Source organism: Neofelis nebulosa, chromosome 18 (genome assembly GCF_028018385.1).
Source record: "Neofelis nebulosa isolate mNeoNeb1 chromosome 18, mNeoNeb1.pri, whole genome shotgun sequence".
Lineage (NCBI taxonomy): Eukaryota > Metazoa > Chordata > Mammalia > Carnivora > Felidae > Neofelis > Neofelis nebulosa.
In genome coordinates this window covers 22,407,440-22,421,130 of record NC_080799.1, presented here as the reverse complement: position 1 = coordinate 22,421,130, position 13,691 = coordinate 22,407,440, and the positions used below count along the sequence as shown (strand labels likewise).

Here is a 13,691-nt window from a genome sequence, read left to right as displayed (position 1 = left end):
TCCACGGAGGGCGCCACCGCCTGTCTTCCCAGGGAGGCTCCTCTGAAGCAGGGAGGGACTGAGCCCCAACACCCTCTCCGGGCCGAGAGGCAGCCAACTTCAGGTACAGAGGGAACTGGTGAGTGGAGGCACTGATTCCTTTACTCATCCTCCAGAAAACAAACCAAGGGGTGTCTCTTTAGATCAGTGGCTCCCAAATGCCAAATTCAAATTTCCTGGGGGAGGATACAAGAATATGTTCCTGTGTGTTTCATAAGCACCCCAGGTGCACTGATGCATATATAGATTTGGAAGCCCGGCTTTCAATCGAGAAGCTGGCTGACAATGACATCACTAGAAACTGACAGTTAAATATCAGGATGTGGTCTCCAGGAAAAGGAAGGAAAAATACCCAAGTGAACTTTAAGAAAAAGTTTAGGAGGGAACAAGACATCCCAGAGAGAAAGATTCCAAGACAAGGGAAAAGAGGACCTGAGTCTAAGAAAGCACTATCCTGACACACGTCACAGACGAGACGGGCAAGCGGTGAGAGGAGTCTGCTCCAGCGAGCGATGTGTAAATCTGAACACTAAAGGGGAACCGTGGGCAGGCTGCTCCAGGGTGGGAGGCAAGGCAGGGACGCATGAGGACGTGGGAGAAAGATTTCATCTTGCCACGTGTCAGGTGGTGAAGGACAAAAAGGACTTGTTCCGTGGGAAGAGTTCCAGGAAAAGCCTATCGGGCAAGCGAAGAAACCTAACGGCTGAGAGAGTAAGCAGGGCAGGTGAGTGCCCAGGAGGGAGGCGCCGGGACAGAAGCCGGGTGCCACGGGGCCCGGACACATGGGCAGCGCTGGCTCCGTGTGCACCCACAGCCACCCAAGGTGCTGCACGGGGGGGCCACAGAGCCCACCCTCGCACCACGTTCCCTGAGCGGGCAGCGAGGGGGACAAGGGGGAGTGCTGCAGGGGCTCCTCCCAGGACGCGGCAGCAGGTCAGCCCACACTGAACCGGGAGGCCTGGGGAGAGCCCAGGTGCCCATCTCGAACTCTGGGGACTCAGAGACTCCCGAGCACCAGTCTTCGCAGCCTGTCTGCGAGTTCACGACCCGTGAGGGAACAGCGTCCGGACTGCTGGGGCCGGGGCCCAGGGGCAGACGTGAAGAACACACACCGGGGGAGGCGTGTGCCCCTGCGTCCAGCCGCGGCACCAAGTCGTTCAGGAGCCACCGGCGGGTACAGACCACTGCCCCTTCCTCCCTGAGCAGGCCCCAGGCGTGTGAGCCCTGGCCCGTCCTCCCTTTAGCCTGGCCTCTCTCTCCTCACCCGATCCATCTTGAAATTCCGCCCCAGCACATTTTTCTGGTTGGCATCCACGCCATCACAGCTGGTCAGAAACTCTGGGAGGAAGGCTGCAAAGAAGCCATCAAAGTCCACAGAGGCCATGTTGTAAATGGCGATGCCGATCTCCTCCTGCAGAAGGTCGTGGGACTTGTGAACCAGGACCTGTAGCAGCACGTTCACAAACTGAAACAGCATGGTGGTCCGGAAGATCTTCTGCAGACAGAGAGGCCTGGGTAAGCCAGGGCACGAGGGCCTGCTCTGCCCCTGGGGCCTTGAGGAGGGTGGGACTCCGCCCGCCCCCGGGGCAGCTCTGACGAAGGGTCCTTCCCGAGAGGGGGCACTGACCTTGTGGTATAGCTTCTGCTTGGTGTTGAGAGTCTCCAAGTAGAAGAGATTTTGTTTAAATAGGTGGATATCAGGCTGGAGAAAGGACTGTCCGAAAGCCTAGAAATAAGACCACTGTTGTTGTAAGCACCATTTAAACCACCTCAGACCAGGCCCTCAAGGGCCCCCGCCCCACACCAAAAGAATGGGCGTGCCACAGGCAGTTCCTCATGCCCACCGCAGGGGCAGGGTATCCACTGCCTTGATTCTTCTGCTCAGATCTTGGAATGTTCCTGTGTAGCCTTAGCTCTTTTTTTTTTTTTTTAATGTTTATTTGGGCGGGGGAGGGGGGGGGGCGCACGAGTGGGGGAGGAACAGAGACAGACGGAGACACAGAATCCAAAGCAGGCTCCAGGCTCTGAGTTCTGACACCAGGCTCGAACTCACAAGCGGGGAGATCATGACCTGAGCCGAAGTCGGACGCTTAACTAACTGCGCCACCCAGGCGCCCCTAGTCTTAGCTCTTAAGTCCTCCCCACTGGGCCTCACTTCACATCTTGGTTTCACCTTGGCCTTTTGGAATAAACCTCCAGATCCCTTCATGGATTCTGCCTGTGTAGCGAGAAGCTGCCCACCCTCTCCTCGGCGTCCCAGCTCTTATAAACCACAAATCCTGGGAGGCTCCTTCGACCAGCTGCCTCTGCTTGGGGTTAAGCAACAGCAAAGTTTTAAACTGCTTCGTAATTTCTGGGCTATGAGCTATCAGTTCAAGGGCAAAAAGAAACTCCCCTCCGGACCTGACCAAAACAACCCCCAAGCGGATGACGTACAAGCCCCCACCCCTAACAAGCTGCTGATTGCTCGGTCATTCTGACCCCAGGCCCCTGAGCTACCAGAAGGGGGTCTTATAATGCCTGCTACAGCAGTGACACCTCCATGATGCCCAATGTTTTATTTACTTTTTTAAGTTGGGTTTCCTGAAGTGTGTGACACAGAAAAACTCCCTCTTTCGGGGTGCACTGCCGAGTGACTGGTACAGGGTCATCTAACCACCATGACAATCAAAGCACACATTTCCATCTCCCCCCACCCCTCAAAAGTGTCCCTGGTGTCTCCACTAGTAGTCAGCCTTCTCCCCTGCCCCTGGGCGACCACTGCTCATTCTCGGTCCCTCCAGTTTTGCCTTTTCCAGAATGTTATATGATGTAATGGAATCATATGGCATTGTAGCCTTTTGGGTCTGGCTTCTCACCCAGCACAACGTGACCTATGTTGGTGTTGGTGTAAGAATGTTCCTTTTTACTGTCAAGTAGCAGTCCATTATATGCGTGTGCCTCAGTTTACCCACTCACCAGATGATGGATATCTGGATTGTCTCCAGATTTGGGCAATTATGAAAAAAGCCACTATAAACACCCGTGGACACGTGGCATGAATATGTTTTCATTGATCTTAAGTAAAATGCTTAGATGTAGGATTGTTGGTCAGGAAGCTGCCAGACTGTGAAGCCGTCTTCCAAACTGGCTTTTACCAGTCCCGAGCAGGGGGCCAGCCATCACCAAGAAGGCTTAAAAGCAAGGCTGAAGAGGGGGATAGGAGGGGAGCAAACACTTGAATACTCCACACCCAAGGCCCCACCGGAGACAGAAGGGCAGCAGGAGACCAGGTGTAGGGCTCGTGCTCATCCAGACTCTCCACACTGGGAGCGTGTGCCTGTGTGCCGACTGGGGGCTCAAGGGGGTAAGGGGAGAATCCCTTTGCCCATGCTGTGAAGAAAACCCTGCACTGAAACAAACAAAAGGAGAACCCTCTACTCCAACCTAGGCTTAGAACAAAAAGTTCTACGATCCAGTGCAGAATGAGGATAGTGCCGGAAAGCAGCCACGAGGCAGCCTGGCCGCCCTAGCCTCCCACGGCGGGAGACCACTTGCTTCACAGGGCGGTGTTCCACCCGTATAGTGCGGTACGGGCCAGAATGATCTTTTTTTTTTTTTAATTAATTAATTAATTTATTTATTTATTTTAATGTTTTATTTATTTTTGAGACAGAGAGAGAGCATGAGCAGGGGAGGGGCAGACAGAGAGCAAGACACAGAATCCGAAGCAGGCTCCAGGCTCCGAGCTGTCGGCACAGAGCCCGACGCGGGGCTAGAACTCACGAACCGCGAGATCATGACCTGAGCCGAAGTCGGACGCTCAACCGACTGAGCCACCCAGACGCCCCCTGAATGATCTTTTAAAAATGCAGATCACTGGGTCCCTCTCCAAGGGGGAGTCTCCCCAAGAGACTCCACTCAGCTCCCAGTCAAGGAGGCCTCGACAGCTGTGCTGACGGCAGGCAGTCCCCTCACACTTGGGAAACACAACTGCCAGCTGCTGAGCATACGCTAACTCATCCAACCTCACAATAAACCCATCAGATAAGCAGCATTCTCCCCACTTGATGATGGGAGAGACTGGGGCTCCAAGAAGTTAATTAACTTCCTAGGTCGCAAGAGGCAGTAACCAAGCTTCGACCCAAGACGACCTGGCTTCCCCATATGTCAGGGAAGCAAACCAAGGGACGGCCAGCCAGTGGCCCCAGCTGGTGTCCAGGATGAGGCCTGTCCGTCCCGGGATCACACGGCAGCCTCACCGGCTTTGCCAGCACGTTACCTGCATGATGGCACTGAACTGAGGCTCATTCTCCATCTGCTCCTCAGCGATCCCCCTCTGGACACTGGCCAGGACAGCGGACTTGAAGAAGTACCTCCAGTTGTGATGGAGCGTCCGGAACAGGAGCTCAAACAGCTCAGCCTTCACATCAGGGGAGGGGCGCTGTGGAGACACACAGACCCTCAAACCTTCCCTTCCTGCGGCTCAGGGGGGCCGCTCACAGCCTCAGCTCCGAGCAGCAAGGAGGCCCGGGCAACGCCTGATAACAGCAAGCAGAGTGTCAGTGTCCCCCCACGCTGCCGTCTGGTCCAGTCCCCTTCAGGCCAGCAGTTCAAACCAGGTGTACTTCCGCAGGGACACGATGCCCGGGTCAGTGCCAGGGTCGGTACCCTTTTTCTGAGGGAAACCCTCAGCCCTCTAAGCCAGGAAAAAACGGCTACCAAATGGCAGCACAATGAGCGATATGGGTTTCCTGTTTAGAAAGCAGCTGATCCGATCTGTCACCTCTTCTTGGCTGTGTTGTTCCTTCCCCCAGGATAAAAACCGCTGTCCCAGCTAACCTGTTGACCCCATGTAAGACAAGTAAGAAGCTTTAAAAGCAGTTTTGCCGTCTACGGAAGAGGAGTCACAGAGCACCTGGAAGGCACAGAAAGCAGCGTCAGGGGACCTTGGAGGAGGCAGCGTGTGGCGCTGAGCGCCCTCTGGGCCTGTGTCCCCGGTCACCAGCAGCAGGGTTCTGGGAGGAGGGGAGGCTTAGCGGTATTTTCTAACTGAACCAAAAATCTCCAAGTCATTGGAGGGCATGCCAGGTCACGGTATTCCAGATGTCTCTGTAGAATTCAAAACTGTAAGCCCCAGATATATTTAATTCAGCCTTGACTAAAATTAAATTGGGACCAGAGGGCACCAGCTCCCATGGCAGGAATCCTTCCAGGGCCCAAGCGTGTTTAACGATGCAAAGCAACTCACTCACTTAAGCCTTAGTTGGGGGACTTAAAAAGGTTAGCTCTTACTTAACCATCACATAAAATTTAGTTAAATTCACACTTATTCTGGATCTTGTCATGCTGAATGTAGGTTTTCTAAGGATGTGGAGTGTTTCTTTAACAACAAAACTTCTACATGGTTCCAAGCACTGGCCTCGTATCCTTGAGACCGGTGCATGGGCTTACTAGTATGTCTTAACAAGTACGTCTTGTTACGGTGTTTGCCGGAGAAAACCACATATTCACCTAAAGTTAGAAGCTATTTGCCACGGACGCTGATCTTACTCGCCGACCAGCCTCGCATTTAACCTGCTGTGTTTTCCCTAGACCAGTTCCAATTAACTCGACCAATACAAAAAGACTGGACCAAGCTACAGGCATTCTTTCCTGGAAAAAATTATTTTACAGAAAAATAACAAGTGAGCTTTAAAACACTGCATTTTCTTCACTATCTCATTCCCTCCTCGGCTGCAGAAGCGAGGCAGCACAGGGGACCACCCCAGCCCCTCATACCTCGGCAATGATGGGATACACCTGCTCCATGCACAGGGAGATGATGCTGGGGAGAAAAGGCTTGAACACCTGGCCAGGCTCCTGGACCACCACCTGCAGGATCTTCAGGAACTTCTCCACCACCCGGCAGCCAGTGCTGCCTTCGTGGAGGATGCTCTCGGCCAGCTGTTCTCTGCAGACAAGGGGAAGCACGCAGTAGCCAAAGAAATGCTCTCTGGGGCGGGCAGCATGAAAACCAACGCCCGCGGCAAGTGAAGAGAAAGGAGCAGAAAGTCCTAGGTTTTGTGGCCGGCCCCACCCCTCCTTGTCCCCTGGGAGTCTGGAAGCCACGGACAGCGGATCTGTGGTTGGTTACCTGGTAAACATGTTGAGGAAGGTCTGGATGATCTGCTCCGTGAAAGGCACGCCCATCTGTACTCTAAGGCCTCGGAACAGAGTGAGGAAGAAGCTCAGCATCTCGTCAGTCACATCTAAGCAGAGGCACAAGCACACGAGGGTAAGTGGAAGCCCGGGGCCTGGCTGACCTCCTTTTTTCAATCTGCACTATCCTCTCTCCCGAAGGCTTCCTGCTGGAAGAAATTTCCCCAACGCCATCGGAGCCGTGATGCAAAGCGGGAGATGACCGAGGACATGCTGGGACGACGGCTCCGGCCTCGCGATCCTCTGGCTCACAACGGCTCACTAGAGGAAGCGGAGGTCACCTCGAAGCCTCCCTCGCCAGCCGGCATCCAGCAACACCGAGTTTTCACTGCAGGCGGGCCATTTTGTGCTCACGCTGACGGAGCGATTCAACCGGGTCAGCACCTGAGTGCTTCTGCCATTTTGCTCTCTGATCGCTAATCCCCGCACTTGGGTCAGGGGTTAAGTGGCTGAAAATGGATAATGACGGTGTATTCAGGCTGCGTGGCCCTCTATTATTAATGGTCCGTTACCATTAATGGACCAATAATGGGACTAATTGCCAAAAACGTCGGTTACGTTTCCTCCGGTTCCACTGGCAGATCTCAACGATCATCTCGTACAGTGCTCTGGCTCTAACCTCACACACTCTGCTTACAAGAGGCAATCAGTGAATGCTTGCTGACTGACAGGCCCCAACAGTCCTCTCCAAAGACTGACGAGGCTGCTGTAAACGCTCTCCCGAGAGCCAGAAAGAGCCTCTATCGGGTGAGGGAGGGAACCGTGTCGGCAAAACCCACCTTGCCATCTAAGGAAATACGCAGCATTCGGGGGAAAAAGTTCCTTCCCCTCCTTTACAGAGCCCCCTGCACCTCATCCACTCGTGGCCACGCTGGGAGGAGGCAAAGACTAGAAGCGAGTCCCAGGTAGACGCCCCAAGTGACCCCGCGCCACACGACACAGGTGCAAGGCCCAGGTGAGGGCTCCACGGGGCCTCAGCAACCCCCCCCCCCCCCCCCCCCCCATGAGCGTCCCTGCCCTCTGCCTTCAGAACCCGGGCCTGCACCGCCAGCCCCTTGTGTTCTGCCGAGCCGAGCAGTGGCTCCGGGCCTTGCAGGCGCCTGCCAGCAGCTCCTACCTGACTGGTGGATAAAAGCTGGAAAGAGGGCCAGGGACACTTGCACGGATTCCTGCAGCGACTGGTAGCAGATCTGCCGGGACTTGGTGGACTCCCCGGAGACGCTGTCCACGATGTCTTCTAAAACACTGAGCGTCTGGTGGATAATCACTCTGGCTGCAAATCGAGATTCGGTGCATGTTATGACTTGTCGGAGGATAAAGCAGGGGGCCGGGGAATACCCGGGAGGGGGCGAGATTCGCAGAAGTATTCGGAGGGCAATCGCAGAAACCTTGCTGAACGAACACAGTCTCTCTTCGTGGGCTTCTCCACCTCTCCCGTCTCTCTCCCCCTACACCCTCTTCTTTCTTCTTTTTTCCGCCAGGACTCTGGCCGCCTGCTTGCTCAGATTTTTGCCTCTCTTCTGCCTCTGTCCACCAGAAACAAGGCCACCCAGAGGAAAAGATAAAACGTGGCCCCAGTTAGGTGTCTAGACTCTGAGATGGTGAACAGACGGGTGAGACTGGGCGTCCCAAGGTAATCACCCCAGGCGAGAAAGGACACATGCAGATCCGACACCCCTTCCACCCGACGTGTACCTCCCCGCCTGGCGATCGGCACCAGCACCCCGCTGGCCCACCTACTGTTGCTACGTTCGTGAATAAACTGCCTGTTCGCCCCTTATCCTACTGGGCCTGGGGCCTGACGATATATATGATTATCATGGTATCGTGTGATGTTATCAACAACATACGCTTCTAATGAGACCCCGATGTAAACGCGATGCCTTCAGGGAACACAGAGAAAGCAGAGGTGGTGGCCAGCAAACGGGCAGGAGCTCAGAGGACACGGAAAGGGCCCTGATCAGAGGTGCCGGATAGGAACCACAGACGGGCACTTGACGGCCCTACACCCAGACAGGCTCCTTGTCAGTACACCGGGAACAGCCAACAGCCCCACCTTCACGGGGCTGCCGCGAGGATGAGAGACAAGGTTGAGAACGTGTCTAGCCCAGTGCCTGGCACATCGGAAGGTCCAGCACAGGGAAGCTGTCACCATTCCTCAGCACTGGTGGGGCTGGCTCCTCCCCTTAGACACGGAGCGTCCCACCGGCTGCCCTAAGAAGCACCCCCATGGCTCAGCCTGAGCTCAGCAGACTCAACGCTGGCAGAGCTCCAGAGGGCGGAACCAGAGCCGGGCTGAGGGCTGGCCTCTACCTGGTGGGGGTCCCTGGGTCGCCCTGGCCCCTCAAGCTCACCAGCCTCTGCGGCGGCTGAAGCAGCTTCCAGAGAAACATAAAGCAGAAGGAATAGATGCTCTAGAGGAGCAGGTTTGACTCCTGACTCTACTAGATTCTGTCTCCTCATCTGAAAATGTGGACAGAGAGAGACCACCACCTCACTCAAAGGACGGAGCATGAAAGAGAAGAATGGCTCACGACGGGCCTGCTTCTCTAACGGCCAGCCACACGGACCTCGGCAAGTGCACACAGGGCACACGCATCCTATGGAAGGAGCCACTCCCTCACAGCTGCTACAAGGACCGGGGCCAGGAAACTGCACTCGGGTCAGACGTTTCCCCAAGATGACACAAGGCACAGGGAAAGCAGTTTAGGGGGAAAAGCCAGTAGAGTTAAGAGACCAAAACTTGACCTCTGATGTGTAAGGAAACTGAAATAAGAACCAAAGCGTATTCATAAAAATGTACAAGAGCAAACGGAAAGCACCGTTAAATACGTAGTAACAGGAGAGATACATAAAGTGTGATACCTTCCATGGAATAGGATGTTATCAAATCATTAAAAACAATGCTTTTCAGAACAAAGGGGTGAGGTCGTGCAGGACAAGGATCTGGAAGCATTCAGAATCAGATCTGACTCCCGACCCCACCACCTTCTCTCTGATCCTGAACAACCTACACCTGCTGAGCCTGGTGGGGGGAGGGCGCTTCACAACGGAGAGACTGGCAGGCACTGCTCAAAGCAAGTGATCCCAGGGGCGCCTGGGTGGCTTGGTCGGTTAAGCGTCCGACTTCAGCTCAGGTCATGATCTCACGGTCTGTGAGTTCGAGCCCCGCGTCGGGCTCTGTGCTGACAGCTCAGAGCCTGGAGCCTGTTTCAGATTCTGTGTTTCCCTCTCTCTCTGCTCCTCCCCTGTTCATGCTCTGTCTCTGTCTCTGTCTCAAAAATTAAAAAAAAAAAAAAAAAAAAAAAAAAAAAAGCAAGTGATCCCAGAGAGCATGCCAAAATGGGACACACAGAAGTGACACAACGGGAGGTACACGTCACTGCCCAGGTCGTATTCACACCCCAACTGCTGGAAACAATCAGACAGAAAAGATTATGGGACATTTTACATGAAAATGGGTTTGGACTCTTCAAAACTGTCAATGTCAGAAGAAACAAAAAACCAGGAATACTTTTCTATATTAAAAGACTGAAGAGGGGCACCTGTGGCTCAGTAGGTTGAGCGTCCAACACTTGATTTCAGCTCACGTCTTGATCTCACAGTTCATGAGATGGAACCCCATGTGGGACTCTGCACTCACGGTGCAGAGCCTGCTTGGGATTTTCTCTCACCCTCTCTCTCTGCCCCTCCCCCGCTTCTGCACTTGGCTCTCTCAAATAAACAAACAGAGACGTGACAACCAAACAGAACACAAGCTCCTTGGCTGTATCTTGGACTTTTTAAGAAGCAAAAAAGGCCACTTTGGTAACACCTGGGGAAAACCTGAACATGGTCTAGGTGTTAAATGACATTACCGTAATGTCACAACTTGGCTGCATTTGTGGTGTTTGGGTTACAGAAGAGAACACCTTGTTCTCAAAGACAAAGGTTAAGGTGTCAAGGATAAAGTGTCGGTAACGTCCTTTATTTAAAGGGCTCTGCTAAAAAGAGGAAGTGTGTGGGGAGGTGGGAGGAAGCACGAGTGTGGCAAAATACTAACAAGTGGTAAATCCTAGTGAAAGATACACAGTTGTTCCTTTGCTTCATCCTTCAACTATTCTGTAGGTTTGAAAATTTTTCAAAGTACTAAACTGGGACGGGAAAAAACACTCCAGGCCTGGATTTGATCACTTGCAGCAGGAGGAGAAGACAAACCTCACAGGGCTGCAGGGAGGACCGCACGACGTAACGTACATGAAGTTCCGGGACCCTGCCTGGCACACAGCAAACACCCCACAGACATTACTCTAAGTCTGTGCACCGTGGGAACCATGGCTTCTATTCAGCAAATAGTTCCAGCACGTGGTGGCACCCGCTCTGCCGTGGAAGCGTATGCCCTGGCCGACGAAAAGTGAGCGGAGATACAAATGATGGGTGTCACCTGCAGACCAGTGCTTTAAGAGCCACTGCATAAGCCCCCACGTCCCTGTCCCCGTGTAAGCACAGACTGCGGGGCGGCCTTCAGCGGCCTGGGTCGCTGAGTTGCCAGGAAAATAAGCAGGACGTTCTCCAACCCCCGTGGCCCCAGCTGAACATGCAGCGTGAGCAAGAAATACATCTTTCTCCTGGATTAAGCCACTACGCTTTGGGGACTGTTTGTTACCACAGGGCAAACCTACCCAACCCATGCTGGCTGACCGACATAAGCACGTGTAAAATAAAGAGACAAAAGACCACTAGATTTTCTGAAACACGACTCCACACTAGCTGTATGTAACCCCTGCGCCAAGGACTTCCTCTTACCCGAGTTTCCCCAGGGATAAGATCAGGATAATCAACAGTGCCTAACTCGTAGGCTGATGTGGAAATTCAACGAATTAGTGAATGTAAAACACCGAGACCCAGGACCAGGCAAACACCGGACCGTGAAGGCTGGTGCCGGCTCAGCCGGAGGTGTGATGGCGGAGAGAGGACCGCCCAGGCAAGGGCCCAGCGCTCAGTACACCCTCACGAGCTCCGCTGCTCCCATGCAGCTCCAGAACTAGAAGACATACTTGAACAGAGAATAAGGATGACAATGAGAGAATTAAAAGGGTGACTTTCTAAAATACTAAAACCAATGAGATTTAAGAGTTTTCCCCTTCTTTATACTATTCTAATATTTTTGTACAATAAGCATTATGGTAATAATGTCCCTGATTATGAAAATGATGTTTTTTAAAAAATGCTGGTATTTATTGCTATTTTTAACATCTGTTGACATTCTATGAATGATGTTATCCAATAACGTTCCAATACTTTCTCACTGTGAAAATACTGTATTTTTTTTAACACGTACTATAAAATTTGTACATCAGAGAAATCTGATGCCTTCTACTTGAACTGAGTTCTCTTGATTCATTTTTCTCTCCCTTTTTAATATAAATAATTAAACTTGAAGTGCCATTTGTGAAGATACCAAGTTCTTTCAAAGCCTCTGAAATACACGCATTTGGAGAAAGGTTAAAAATAGTTTCAAAAGACAGTTCTTAGATCTGCTCTTCCCAGTGAATTGCTTTGATTGCTTATATGAGTATCTGAAACGGATCGGTCCCTGTACAGTACATTTTTTTATCCAAGGAAGGCACCATTGACGGTTTTCTTATTTTTGACATGTTAACTAAGAGAAGGGGCGTCCCACATTCAGGAAGTAGGTCCAGCTGACGCGTTCACAGAATCCCACAGAGAAGCGGCTTCTACCGCCGAAAGAAAGCTGGCTCTCCCAATTTGCAGCTGAGGGACTACGGACAGATGAACGAATGCCTCATCGGCCACAAAGGAAGACAGCGCCTGGCCCACCTGTCCCCCCGGGCCGTCCCCGGCTCTGGGACACTTACTGTCCTCCAGTGGCATCTTCCTCTGGGGGGCCGCAGCACTGGGTTTCAGATCGCGATAGTCCCGTGAGAGTGCGGAGACGAGGCTGGCGTGGTTGATGGAACGCACGGGCCACTGCTGCTCATTCTCAGGCAGGTTTGGCCACGGAAGCAGCAGGATGTTAGAGAGGGCTCGGCACACCAACACCTGAGCCTGGAAGAGACCACCCCCCCGCCCCAGGTACCCATCAGAGGGTTAAGAGCAACAGCCGCTGCACTGGACGCAGCCTGGGCACCCAGGGCGCACGCGGGGCTCAGGCCTCCGGGCTCCTCTCCCACAGGCTGGGCCTGACGCTTCGGTCCAAATCTAAGGTAAGGCAGGGAGGAAAGCGGAAGTGAAGCAAAAACACCACGCCTGGTTCCAGCGCGTTCCAGGCCCCATCCTGGAATGTCATTTCCCGGTGCTGTCACTGCCCCTCTACTCTGGTACCTGCAGCATTACAGGGCGGGGGAGTCACAGTCACTGCAGACGCTCGGTCTAACCGGTCCCTTAGCTGCTGCCTCCCAACACCCTCGGAGGAGCCGCTGAGAACAGGGCTGAGAGAGAGAGAGGCTGCCGAGAACCTCTCGCGATCAATGTGCCTTTGGCGCCAGGTCAAAAGCAATACTGTGCCACCCCGGGCGCGCCCAAGTAACTGCTCCGACTCCCCTCGGACGCCACCTGTGTCTTGTTGGTTTTTAAACTTCCAGCCTGAGCCTCCTGAAGGATTTTGTGAAAATCCTTGTCTGGAGCTTCTCAACCCTAAGAAAACAAACGTGACAACGGACTGTTTTAAACCAAAAGGAATGCAAAGAAGACGCTGACACCAGCCAAATCGCTGGCTCTCAAAGCAGCGCCACCTCAGCACCTATCGGGAGGGTCTTTTACGTCCTGATCTGCACACCGCCCGACTGCGTCGGGAAGGGCCTGACGACAGGGCACGGAGGCTGCCCTAAGTGCCACCTGGGGAGGAAAAACCATCTCTGGCGGCACAGCCCGTGAGCTCCGAGTGCGAAAGAAAGGCCAGACTGCTCTCGCTCAGCCTCGCGGCTCCAGGGCCCATGCAGCGTGGCCCTGGGGTCTCACCTTATCGACGAGTCGCTGAGCAGAGGCATCGGTGATTCTGTTGAACACTTTCTGCACCGCGGGGATGCTGATCAGAAAGACGGGCCGCACGGTGGTGGCCAGTGAGACCAGTAAGTGGCACGCAGATAGCAGCAACTTGTCTTGGACCTGGAGACAGAAGAGAACGTGTCGGTTCACTAGCTCTCCCGCGAGGCTGCGATTCAAAGAACTGCGACGAGGCAGTCGCAAGCCAGATCTGCTGCCGGGCCGTCGTTGCACATAACTCGGGCTCTGTGTCCAAGAAGTTTCCGGGGACGGCGCCCAGCACGAGGCACGCTCCTCTGTGCCACGTCGCAGCTCCTGACCTCACGCCGGGAGCGCCACCTCCAGTTCCTCCTGTCCTTAGTCGCTGGCACCTCTGGGCGCGATCGCTTCTCAGCTCCAAAAATTCCACGGCAGACTCCTTGGCCTGTCATTCAAACTACTCGGGATTGTTCACCTCACTCCTGCCGCTCCAACCAAGCCAACGTTTC

General features: G+C 53.7%; 1 protein-coding gene across 9 annotated transcripts in view; it reads right to left on the bottom strand.

Annotated features, from left to right (window-relative positions):
* XPO6 (exportin 6) overlaps positions 1-13,691 on the bottom strand; it is a 104,038-nt gene that overhangs the window by 1,789 nt on the left and 88,558 nt on the right. For all 9 annotated transcript variants that reach the window (XM_058711719.1, XM_058711716.1, XM_058711715.1 and 6 more), the window contains 8 exons: positions 13,180-13,326; positions 12,078-12,267; positions 7,337-7,492; positions 6,155-6,269; positions 5,800-5,971; positions 4,301-4,462; positions 1,667-1,765; positions 1,304-1,534 (listed from right to left, as the gene is read on the bottom strand). In XM_058711719.1, the coding sequence (XP_058567702.1) occupies positions 1,304-1,534; positions 1,667-1,765; positions 4,301-4,462; positions 5,800-5,971; positions 6,155-6,269; positions 7,337-7,492; positions 12,078-12,267; positions 13,180-13,326 (1,272 nt within the window). The remainder of the gene's footprint in view (positions 1-1,303; positions 1,535-1,666; positions 1,766-4,300; positions 4,463-5,799; positions 5,972-6,154; positions 6,270-7,336; positions 7,493-12,077; positions 12,268-13,179; positions 13,327-13,691) is intronic.